Source organism: Lampetra fluviatilis, chromosome 9, assembly GCF_964198595.1.
Source record: "Lampetra fluviatilis chromosome 9, kcLamFluv1.1, whole genome shotgun sequence".
NCBI classification, from domain to species: Eukaryota; Metazoa; Chordata; class Hyperoartia; order Petromyzontiformes; family Petromyzontidae; genus Lampetra; species Lampetra fluviatilis.
The window spans coordinates 6992665-7005555 of NC_136283.1; the positions used below are offsets into that span (position 1 = coordinate 6992665).

A 12891-nucleotide genomic window follows, 5' to 3' on the forward strand; every position below is an offset into this window, starting at 1 on the left:
TAGGTCCGGGTGTGTAGAATCTGGGAAGGCTAAATAAACAATCAACCATTATTGGTGGAACTGGCTAAACGTTCCATTGAATTGGTCTCTTTTTAGTATTATTGGCCATCATTCTGTCTAGACCTTGGAGCTAAAGATTTCAGAGAGTGAGATTTAAAGCTGTAATTGCAGGAAATAGACGTGTTGCCATAACAGTTTACATACAATAAACGTTATAGTATCATTAGATAGATGTAAAATGAAATGTTCAAGGTAAAATACGTCGTCTGGCTTGGAAATATATACGCAGTTAAATGAAAATATATATATATACAGATATAAAACATCATATCGTAAGAGCAGTGAATGGTTTATGAATGCAGTAAAATGCACAAGGTGCAATGTGTGGCATCGATATAAAATATGAGTATGATTATATTAATATATTTATGTGATATGAACATACCACCTTTTGTTGTTGCAAAAATGCATATAGTAACTTGTTTTTAGAGCAAAGTACTTTTTAAAAAATATATAACACTCAAAGGAATTTTTTTTTTATTATTTCCCTTCTACGTGACTTTACCGAAAGAACCAAGAATACTCAAATGAGTGGTGATCGTATTGATTTTAATTGCAGGATTTTAAAATTCTACTTTATCTTAACTTAAATCAATACGTACAATATTGAGACGTGCGCCTGGTAAAATACTGGACAGCTAATAATATGCTTTTATGCTGCATATTTGTTTAAGGAAAGCGACCATTATTAATGCACACTTTCTAAACAGTGATGTAAAATTGTGTGCATTTTAAAGGTTTAACAAAAGGTGACACTTGTTAGTTATCGTGCAATACCTGGACATGGACAACACGTATTACTGGTACATTGCCATTGCACTCTTTTTCATAACCGGTGTGTATTTAACTTTTCAAGAGAGGAACAAGTTCTCACCGAAACGAAATCCGAGAAAATAATTAACATCGCTTTACACACAGGATAGGACACAATTATAGTATGTTCACACTGCCCTATGATCCCGGCGACCTTAAATTTAAAAAAAATTGCCATGGCTAACAGTAGTGGCACGTGATAACTGAACCGGTCCTACACCCCTTCTTCGCCAACCCGCCACTGACTGACATGGTGAATTATGGTCAAACAATCCTCACGATCGAGATGGCATCGGGAGTCATCCATTCACCAGTGGATTGATATACCCAATGGAAATTATATATAATGCGACCTTTGAAGAGGCCCCCTTTTGTATAAGGGTCCACTTTGAATGTGAAAACCAAATGGAACACTGGTATGTCGCTGTAGAAATTTGCTCATTATTACATATAAACATTGCACACGCGCAATTAGTTTCAAGCAGCACACAAAATCCATCAACAGTTCCTGAAGAAGTGCATTGCAGTCTTGTATTAAATCACTTTAAAAATAATGTTCAGTAAATGAGATCGGCTGATAGCAGCAGCAGTGACACAGAGCTCGACAACTGTAAACCGGTTTCGTCCACTTCAGGGTGGCCCAGATGTCTTGCACACCCCCCCCCCCCCCCCAATTTCATTCTCTAAAACGTTTATATGTTTTGTTCTTAAGTAAGGTTTATTTAAAACAGAAATTAATATGCAGAGGAAAATCATGCTTGGGGCAAATTAATTGGGGTCACAATACATCTGGGACACCCTGTACTATGTACTAAATCTGAATGCTTTGCACGCGTTTCTCTGTTGTTTAAAACGTTTGGTTTTCTGGCCTGCACTTTCATTCCGTTATGATAATTTTTTTCCTCGTAATTTCTAGATTTAATCGAACATATAACAATGTGCACATTTCATTTCAGTGTCATTTTATTTTGTGTTAGTTTCTGACCTCGGAGATGGAATGAAATACAAATTACTTGACATAATTGCATTACAATTGCACACATTCCCCGACGACCATTAGCAAACACTGATCTTCAAGTATGGCAAGAATAAAAAGAATGTGACAGCTGGTTCTGTCCAGTTCTGTTGGATTAATCCAAGCCCATGCACGGTTGTCCTTAAAAAAAGCACACACGCATACATGCCTATCTGCCTGTTTCTGACCAATCATTTCACAACCAAAACTTTTTTGAAGCATGAGATGCATGCCCAGAATTATAGCTCAGCATTCAACTAAATACCATGCGTCCGCAATGCAGTTACACGGTCAGTTTTTACCATCATAAAAAAACGAGATGGAAATAAATAAAAACATTCTACTTTATGCGATTGTCCCACAAACATATTTTAACACAACTCATTGTAAATAAATAAAACACGTTCTACTTAATTAAATATACTTTTTAATACATGTTTTCTCTTATAACATCAGAGTGCAGCGCCACATTAAATACGCACTACAATGACAATAGTTTAAAGCGATTTGAAGTATGTTTCATTTTGGAGGGGGGGGGGGCAGAGCTTTGTGACGTCATATTTGAGGGGGGGGTCTGACTTTTTGTGACGCCGTGTGACAAAGGGGGGAGGGGTCAAAAATCGTCCAAAATCGCGTGACGTCATTTATGGACGGCCCTGAAGTCCATGCTGCATTACAAACTAAACTTGTGTTGCAGCCCCATCTATTGGCTGTTTTAATAAACAAGAGGGCTTTTCGACACTAACCGCATTCAGGGGCCGTGTGCCTGACATGTAAACTCACCCAGTTGACGGTAGCAAGGTTACAATCTATTTCCTCGACTTAAACATTCAAGTGGTCGATTGTTCCTTTACATTAGATCATTTATTGAAGCGTGAGCGGCATTGCCGTAGTAAGGGAACGTGTGGCAGCTACACATACAAGAAAGCTGTATTCTTTTGAACACTCTACACGGTGGGCTGGAAAATCCTAAACACCCTTGTGTTGAAAGCTTTTATGACATAGACGTTAAGAACTATCGCAATTTCTCATCCACCTCGTAGAATAATTTTGCCTATTAAGTAGGCATGCAATCATCCATTATTCCTCAATTGTAAATACTCTAATATATTGTAATCAACTCTAAAGACACTTGTACTAACATTAACAACAGTATAGGCCTGTTGCAGCAATATATTCCATCATCATCATATTCAGATGCGTTTTATTCATTGCTGGATGTCACCATCACCATCCGTCAGTTTTGTGATTTACCTCACTCCTGCACAGGAGTTTATCTCATCGCTCCATCTCTGCGCTGGACTTTCCGAACTCGGGCATGATCCCTATTTTGGATGTCATTCCGTTGCCAGTCTTGTCCGTTTGTTACAATCTCTTTCGGCGACAGATTCCTTCCCAAACTCACTTGTTTTTTTATCAATGTAATGTCCCTAAACTCTGATTCATCTACTCCTCTTTCTATCTCTCAGTATATTTAACCACACACACACAAAGGTGTGCATTGCATTTACAAAAGCTCTCGGAAACATCCAGACCACCAGCTCAATATAACTGAATGTGTGGCCATGTTCTCATTTATACCCCCGACTCAAAGAGTTGAGAGATTAGGTCATACCCACGGGCAGCAGTGAAATAAATACACAGGTGTACACGGCTTTTGTCCTCATTAAGACTAATCAGTATAGTATATTCCTCAATGTTTACTGCTGGCATATTAATCTGGGAGCTCATATATGGAGGGGACTAACCATATTGGTATGATGATTCAAAAAATACAATTCCAAAAGCACTCAGTTCTGCTTTTTATTTCAGAATTTTTATCCTGGACCCAACTCAATAATGCTATTTACTTAGCAAAGCTTAATTAAACATTTTCATGAGGGTCCGGCATTGGAATACTTTAATTGGTCAATTCATTTTGACAGTGTGTTTTGAATGAGAGAAAAGCACAATGCCTAGAGAACACTCACATACATGATGGGATAACACTCGAAGGTTTGCAAGAGACACGTTCATAAACCCACTTGCTCTTCCTGGCTACCTTGCATCCCAGCTAGTTTAAGAGTTTAACACGTCTTCAACCCTTGCCTCCAAAGCACCTCGATCATAATTGGTCACCGTCAAATCCACACACACAACACATCTTGCACATTTTTTGTGTATTTTACCATTTTATCCAAATATCTCTGCTCTCTTTGCAGATGAAAGGTGACTAAATGGTCCTTATCTACTTTTAAAGTTAGTTCCGATCGTGAGGAAAGCGAAGCGACTTGGCGAGGACAGGGTTAACACCTTGATTAAACAACAATAACGCCAATAAAATGACGTGAAAGGTCACGCCGCACCAGACCACCCCGAGAAGTCTTAAGAAATCAGGATGGCTTTTCTGAGAAAATATTAAAACCAGCCACAAGTGGGTGGCTCGAATAAAAGAAAAAAACATCTCGAGGATTACATTTCACCACAAATTCCTCACATTCTGATCGGTAGCCTTCTCAGTATTACTCTGCTGAGATTATCGATGCTTGCACTGTAGGTGTTTGGGTTTAACGAGTGGTCGCCAAAAGCCACCAAGCGATGGGTTTTGAGGACTCGGGTGCACGGCGGGAGGGCGAGCGTCTTGGACCGTGCAATTCGTTGCCTGGGCCACACGCACACAATGCGGGGGGCGTCAGTGGTGAAAGCTTATTTGGGGTTGTCACTCTCAACCGCGCCACTTCGAATGCATCGGGCGTGCGTGCTCAAGTTGGCCGCCCCCCCACCTCTCGCTCGCAACACCGCCGTCAGCTGTGGTTCACAAGGCAGGCGTGCGCGTAAAGGCGACACTTCTTCGAAACTCTTGGATATTAAGTCTCTCGAGGTAAGGGGATTTTTTGTTATATGTGAGAATAGTTCTAGTATTTACACCCCCCCCCATCTTTTTAACGTAGTTTCGTATTTTTTCACGTGTGTGTTTTGTTTGATGGCAAAAGCTTACAACATTGCATGCAGCACATAGGATGATCTTTTGTATGTGCTTGTGAAAGGGATTTAGTTTATCGTGTGAACGTAAGCATTGATGATATTTGGCGAACTGCATGCACGAAGGTAAGACGTACGTGGCTTTATTAAATTGTCAGTATTATATAATGATAGGCTGAGGCTGCCAAAGACCAGTAAACACGATCTACGCAACAGCTTACCACAGTGTGGACAATGCTTGATGGGAGCATTCTGACAACAGGTGCAATTGTAAAAATAAGTGAGTTCAACTTGTAACTTGTACGTGGGTATAATGTAAATATGAATCGTGTTATGTCATTTGCAGCGCCCTTTGACAATTCACTGCAGGATTAGGGCCCACCCGCGCAATACGGATCGTTGATGTTGAGTGAACATAACTGACCATCCTGGAAGTGTGGGATGGCAATTTACGTTATATCATAAGGTAAACATTTACTTTCACACGTAATTTAATCTGCAAGGCAAACTAGCATGTTTTCGTTTAGCACTCTTTCTGACATATTTAAATGTAAAAATGGAATATTTAACTTTGTTGATTGCAGCGGTTTTCAGAGGATCGTATATCGCAATTCAGCACAAGGTATTTTTTCAATTTTATTGGTGGTATGCATTCTATAGTAACCACAAGCAATGAAATTAAGCATTAATTACGTGTTACATGTTATGTATACATCCACAATAATATAACTATGAACATGATATAATAATTCAAGTGTCAGGAAAAAACAAGTTAACCCATCTCTGTGTCTTCATCAGTATAATATTAATAATGATGTACAGCTCTAGCACATATTATAATTCTGTCAACAAACACAATGATCCATTATACAACAGTTTTAACAACAACAAAATCTATTCACAAATACGTTTACTCAGACAATGAGTGGTATTTACAATGCCCCGAAGGTTGCCTTGGCAAGATTTGTTGTCATTTTCCACAGCTGCGGGTGGTAATGCGTGCATTCCAAAAAAACGGAGCACAGGGAAAGTGAACAGTTACAAAAAATCCAAAGGTCCTCCATTCGCCCTCCTGGACTCTGGGGCTCACTGTAACCAAGGGCTTGCGTTTCACACACTAGGAGACTTTCTTCTATTAAAGATCCAAAAGTTATTATCTTGACATGTTTGGCACGACATCTAACCAACTCAACTGGCTCGAATTTTGGCAGTGAGCACAATGTCTGTTTGGGAAAGTTTTTTTTTTGTGCAATGCATTTAATGTGTATATTGTTGAACATGTTACACATGCACACCTGGTGCTGCGGTGGAAGGCACGGTAGTCAATCCAACAATAGATTAACTTTAACAATTGGGATTGTCAATCATGCCACGAGCTGCCTACACTGGACCAAAGGGATGTGGGACAGTGTCAAAGCATGGGTGACTGCTCCCGTGTATCTGTGTGTTTACCTTACAAATATATTCCTTTCTATTGCTGTTATTTATTTTCTTTGCACCATGCCTCTCACACCAACGAATAACTGTCAAATGCTCAGTCGGTTGACTCAGAGGATAAACACGCATTCAGGGATTATAATGGGGTCATTGATCTGACAAAGGGAGAGAAAAACCGACCAACTACAAGTGTGTACACATATGGGACACACGTGGGTAAAATCTCACAATTGTTTTGCATTAATGTGTTTCATTTCATGATGATGTTTCTTCTAGCCTAAGTTGTATTGCAGTTAAATGTGTGACAATTGATCAGTTTAGTATCAGTAATAGGTAATATAACATTCATCCAACCCAAAAAAAACATTTTTACGACGTCATTGGTGGAGATACTTCTTAACGCCATTTATAGCAATACCTATTTTAAAGTTGTCTTGCTGCTACTGAATGATAAGCAAACTTAGCTGGAAAATATTTTAAATGGGAAGTGGACCAATATGTTTACTATATTAATATATTTATGGGGATGGAGCACTGGCGAGAGTATTTAGGTGCAGCAGTTAGCAAACTGCATTATCAGCCAGGCGACCTTGGTTTGATTTTGCCCATGGTTGGCATCTGTAGCCAATGACGTGGTGAAGTATGGTTAATAAAGCACACCAATGAATAATAGACCACGGGGAAGCGTTCATCTAGCGCTGGATTGAAAAGGAGGGGGTGTCAATATTAGTCCACGTACATTATAACAAACCCACACGCGTGGTGCTAGCCATAAAATCACGAAGACAGCATTCGAAACAGCCAAAGAAACACACTGAGCAAGTGCCTCTGTCAACTGCGCCATTTGCCTTATAGATATCCTACTGCTAAGCCTACAGCACGAGTGCAGAAACTCAAGAAATTATTCATCAAATGTGACAGTGTGCCCAGAGGTAGCTTTGCTTTTTCTCTCTCATCAATTTACATGCCTAGACTCTGAAGGTAGAACAATGACACAAAGGCAAGCGCCACGCGTTGAGAGAGAGAGAGAGAAAAAAATGTTTTTATAGTTTGTGAGTGGTCACAGTTTGAGCGTGAGCAATCTGGAGGGTTAGTAAACTTTCAAAGACTTTAAAAAAGAAACAGCCGCAGCCAAGCGACGAGCGTTGCCCGCTCTCATGCACGTGCCACTGATTTAATCGGTCTCGCAGGATTCAGCTAAAAGCTTGAGGAATGTTCACGACCCAAAAACCTTTATTATGAGTTTCATTCTGTTAACACGCACAGCTTGTTTGTCAATCCAAGCCATTGAGGGTTATTTGAGCCTACTCGAGTTGGAGGTGGGATATTATTATCTACATTTAGATTCCGTTTTTTTTATGTGGATGAATTATTTTAAAAACTACATGCTAAATTAATCCCAGAGAATATTTGCCGAAACGTGGCATTTGATGTCACGCTATTGATAGGACCGATATGGTATGGACAGACAGCCTCCACAAGAAAAATACGTAAATTTGACCACAAGTTCATGCCTGTCAATTAATATGAATAATTTACTACATTCTGTAACGCGGGGGACTGCTGTAATTACTGAAGTTTATAAAAGGGATTGAAAATGTGATATGAATAAATCAATTTAAATTAAAGATTGAGTAAAATATTTTTTCTACAAAAGTTAAGGTGCTTACTGAGCACTATAAACTCTACTTAAATTATAGTCTATCAATATTTCCGCAAGCACTTGTTTCTACTAATCCTCGTGATGATGGAAACGTATGTTTAAAAGTACCAAACAGATAAAAGCTGTTGGTGAACCGCTGGTCAAACTCTGTCAATACTCCAAAGCCTTTGACCTGGAGGGGAAAGTTGGTAAAAGCAAATGTTGTCCGTCACTTGTGAGCCTTATCTGCTGCTTGATGTTGTTGTAGGGAGGAGGTCTGTGGTTCCCTTTGAATAACAGGGAGTGGTTTGAGGTGCTGGGCCCACTGCTGAGGAACGAGAAAAACTTGTAGTCCACAATAGCAGCGTGGCGTCAGATGTAGTATTCAATGTCATTTAATCATGTTGTGCATTTCACATCATTTGTTCGGACATATTTTGTAGTCTAGGTGATGTGTAGGTCATTTCGTGCACGTTGCCATTAAATTCGGCATTACACCTTCTTCCGGAGCATTCTTATTTTAAATTCATCATGTGGACTAAGTATTTTGTGATTTTATTTGAAAAGAAAGCAAAGTTGTATGGCTGTACCCAACTAGAGGCAGCTGTGCCAGCATTGGGAATTTTTTTATTTTACAGCAGTATGCTGGGAAAATATATTCCACACTCAAACAAGCAATACAATATTAATAATGTGTTCGAGCCCTTTGTCAATCGAATGTTGAAGGAATGCCTCCCTACACCCTATCAGTCATGGGGGTTTGTTGGACCATGTCTACACATGCTGGCAAGTGCGTGTTTGTATAATAGAGGCCAGAAAACATTTAAAATTACTCGCCACTAATGGCCAGTCACGGAATTCAAGTTGCCAAGTTCACCACGAAGTGTGTTAACCACTGTGCCAACGCTCCATCCCGGGATACTGTAATACAAATTAACTGCCGAAAATACAATGACACATATTCTTTGGGTCTTTCGGTAAAGTCACGTAGATAGGTACAAATAAAAAAATATATAAAATAAACAAAATATTTATATTTATTATTTTTTCATTTGTACCCATCTACGTGACTTTACCGAAATACCCAAAGAATATGAATTCCTGCAGTCACGAAAGCTTTAAGTCAAGATACAATGACACATGCCTACATTTGTTTTTCAGGCTGGTTCATGAAGTATTGCCTTCCACTCGACTTTTAAACTAAATCAATCAACAAAATAACATTCTTCCCAATCAAGTTTATAGACGCAGGAAAATTATTCTCCCAATCACATCTTTGAACCGTCATATCTCACTGGCAATCGCGACCGATCCACGCATGGACAACAACAATGGTATGGTTTGCTTTCACCATCCAATGTGCTGAATGTTGATCAAGATTCAGCTGTGAGAGAAAAGGTTTTGCAAAGAGGTTGTGTTTCCCCTACAACACAAGTTACGTGTGTCACCTCCGCCTTGAAGGAGATGTCCATATTAGAGCATGAACCAGAATTATTTGCTTATGCTGGAGATGAGCTGCAAAGCAGCCTGAGCGATAGAGTGAGCACTGGAGACCATGTCTATGAATCGATGGGCAATTTGTACTTGCAAAAAGCGAGGCTTGCAGATGATCTACAGGGGTGGAAAATAGATACCAAGATTACGAATGAACAGTCTGGACTCGAGAGAAAAGGTTGGGCACGCAGAAAAAACTTCCACAATCTTGAGCAGGCATCAACGGACAGAAGTTGTTCATATTTCGATGACAATATCGAGGACATGGAACAAGGAGAGGAAATTAAATATTCATATGGAAGAAAAACATCAGACAATGTTTTAGAATTAAAAGCAACAGTGGAAGCCTTGCAAAATTCAATTTCATATTTGGAAGAAGAAAACACAAGTCTCCATAGAGAACTCAGGGACAAGAGAGTAGCCACAGGTATGAACGCATCCGAGATGTGTCCCAACAAAACTGTAGCGGGATATGATAGGCCATGGGAATATACAGTGACGTCGAATTCCCATAGCCACATTCTTCCAGAAACGAATTGTGACTCCAAAATGACAAGGCAGGGTTGTGAGATTAATTCACATTTGAAGATGGGGGAACTAAAGATCAACGACCAAACTGTTGATGTTGAATTGGAAAGTGATACGTCCACAAGCGGAGCCACTAATGATTATAGCGATAGAGACAATCTACGTTTTCCATCGCAACTAAAGTGTGTAGCTTCAGAAAATAGCAAAGATATGCTCCCTTTGCAAAGTCAGAAAATGCACAGTGAAAACATGGCAAATCAAGATGGAGAGAGTAATGGAGATTCTGACAAAATGGCAATGCTAAGAAAACTTTCTGAAACTGAAAAGCAAAAGAAATCCTGCTTGAGAGACCTGCGAAGGTTGGTGCATAAATACGAAGAGTCGAGGGAACAACTCAATGAGCAGAACGCTGCACTCGAGCGAGCACTGCAGGAAAAACACGCGTTGTTCCTGAGCCTAAAAAAACGACAGGAGGAGAACGAGTCATTGTCATCGACGCTGAGAGAAACGAAGCAAGAAAAACAAAAACTGCAAGATGCTTTCCAGAGGGCTCGCGAGGAGAATAACGGGGGAAATCAAGCAGCGCAGGCATCGCGGGAGGAGTGCCTGCACCTGACGGAGGCAGCGTACAGGTTGATCCGGGAGAAGCAACTCCTGGGGGAGATGGAGGCTCAGCTGAGGGAAGATCTGGAAGACTGCAGGCATCGGCTGCACCAGAGTGACGATGACATCCTTGACCTGCGTGAGAAGGAACAGCAACTCAAAGCTGAAAAAAAGGAATTACTCACAAAGGTAAGCCCGTCACTGAGCCGTACGTCCACTCACCACAAACATTGTTTAAGTCTTACGTTGTAAAAAAAGTATGTTTTCAATATCTAATTTGTCCATTTCATTAATGAAATGATTGCCATATACACATGTATATATACAATTCTATGACGAGGTTAATACTTTTGTAACATTTTCATCGGATCAGTTCAATATAGGTTATTAATTAATTCTGATTTTCATGATTTGGTCAATCATATGCAACATTATTAAGTAAAATAATCTACCAAATAAAAAAAACTACGGTTGTATATAAATTACGAATATGACAACTTGTCAATTGATCTTTCAATGTAATAATATTGCATTTGAGCGCTGCCCGTTTTGTTCAATCTTCGCATATAGATGGTGAAAGAGAGAGAAGAGAATGAGCAGTTGGAAGCAGCAATGATGGAAAAAGAACGGGCCAACCATTTTGCACGGAAGGAGCTGGAGGAGTTACGACAGAGGTGCAATGCCACGGAGCAGAAACTACAAGCCGAACTGGAAGAGGCCCGCCTAGGGCAGAGCATCGCAGCAAAGAGTGCCCAGGGCATGCGTGAGGAGCTCAGGGCCACAGGGAAACTCGTGCAGGCTCTCAAGGAAGACAAGCAGCTTCTGCAGAGAGAGGTGGCTGAGACCAACAGAGCCAGGGTGCAGGCAGAAGCTGAAGCTAAACGAAGCAGGGAGGCTTTGCTTCAGGAGGAGGAGCTGGCTCGGGAGGCACTTCGAGAGAAGGAAATGATGGAGTTGGAACTTCAGCAACTCCGTGCGGACTACCTGCACCTGAGCGACAGGATCGCTGTACGGCTGGGAGAGATGCACATTGCGGGGCAGCTCAAAGGAAATGAGAATCCCTCTGCAGATGACGTCGGTGATGGGGATGGTGTCGGGAATGGAAAATGACTTTCCAGCATGGCTTGTTCTAAGAGAGTATATTTCCATGGCTGTATATAAATTACTCCTCAATTAAAATATCTTCATTAAAATCCGTTCATGGTGTTTAAACTAAAATGAAAGATATAACAATCTATACTTAAAGCATAGGTTTTTCTCAGTAAATATTACGATTGATAATTGATTTATTTGTGTAAGGCCACATAATGATGTTTACCACAATCAAGAAAGTCAAAATGATCTTGCCTTTATGGACTGCTACTCTGAATATCTGGATGTTGTCCTGATACTGCGTTTAGAGTACTGCATTTAGCTGTTACAGATTTTCACGTGTAAGCCACTTCGTTAAGCTAACATTTGTGGTCAGGTCGCTTCTGAAAAAGAGCTTATAACTCAGTGAGCCTACCTGCTAAGTGTTTTTTTAAAGTTTTAAATAGTGATATAGTTTCAAACAAAACGTCATATCAAATTGCTAAAATTGTTTGTGAGTATTGTCCTTTGAACTTACCGGTGAGCCAAAGCAATACTCATTTGCAAGTTAGATGCTTGTAGACAACGTGACAATTTGTTTGGCTGTGTCAGGTGGTGGGGGCCCCTTAACAGCATGGATTTGGTCAGACAATTAAGTGGCCTAATACTCTTAGTTCTTTCGGTAAAGTCATGTAGGTAAAAAATGAAATTACCTTCGTGACTTTACCGAAAGAACTAAGAGTATGAATCCTTGCAGTCACGAAAGCTTCAAATCTAGAATTAAGTGGCCTAACCCAGCGGTCCCCAACCTTTTTGGCACCAGGGACCGATTTCGTGGAATACCATTTTTTCACGGACCGGGGGGGGGGTCATCATTGGGTCTTTCCCCCTTTTCAAATAAGCTCTCAGGCTAGGGGTTAGCTTGTGGGCTTACCAAAACTGTGATTGAGACGAGTGCGCAGTGCGGGAAAGAGGCGAAGACGGAAGTGGTTAATAAAATAATGGGCGGGCCACGCGCGGACTAAAATAAGTGTCGGATTCTGACTTCTCATAAGGAGTGCGCAACCTAGATCCCTCGCATGCGCAGTTTACACAGTCGGGCTCGCGCTCCTATGAGAATCTAATGTCGCCGCTGATCTGACAGGAGGCGGAGCTCAGACGACAATGCGAGCAATGGGGAGCGGCTGTCAATACAGATGATGAAGCTTCATCTGTCAATACAGATGATGAAACTTTGCTCGCTCGCCCACCGCTCACCTCCTGCTGT

General features: G+C 40.6%; 1 protein-coding gene across 3 annotated transcripts; it reads left to right on the plus strand.

Annotated features, from left to right (window-relative positions):
- Positions 1-4522: 4522 nt before the first annotated feature.
- On the plus strand, positions 4523-12204 carry LOC144934062 (uncharacterized). Of its 3 annotated transcripts, none has more exons than XM_078859431.1 (4): positions 4523-4748; positions 5196-5315; positions 9090-10742; positions 11124-12204. In XM_078859431.1, exons 3-4 carry the CDS (start codon positions 9393-9395, stop codon positions 11661-11663), a joined length of 1890 nt encoding a protein of 629 aa, XP_078715557.1. In that variant the 5' UTR covers positions 4523-4748; positions 5196-5315; positions 9090-9392; the 3' UTR covers positions 11664-12204. The 3 variants fall into 3 exon arrangements, with proteins under 3 accessions (XP_078715557.1, XP_078715559.1, XP_078715558.1); XM_078859432.1 differs by lacking the exon at positions 5196-5315 and adding an exon at positions 5434-5471 and having other exon boundaries at positions 4730-4748; XM_078859433.1 differs by lacking the exon at positions 5196-5315.
- Positions 12205-12891: the final 687 nt, after the last annotated feature.

Bases quoted from the DNA above. Each gene is read 5' to 3' on its own strand.
- LOC144934062 (XM_078859431.1), top strand. From the start codon at position 9,393: ATGTCCATATTAGAGCATGAACCAGAATTATTTGCTTATGCTGGAGAT. The intron at 10,743-11,123 runs GTAAGCCCGTCA...CTTCGCATATAG, and splicing joins AAAAGGAATTACTCACAAAG to ATGGTGAAAGAGAGAGAAGA.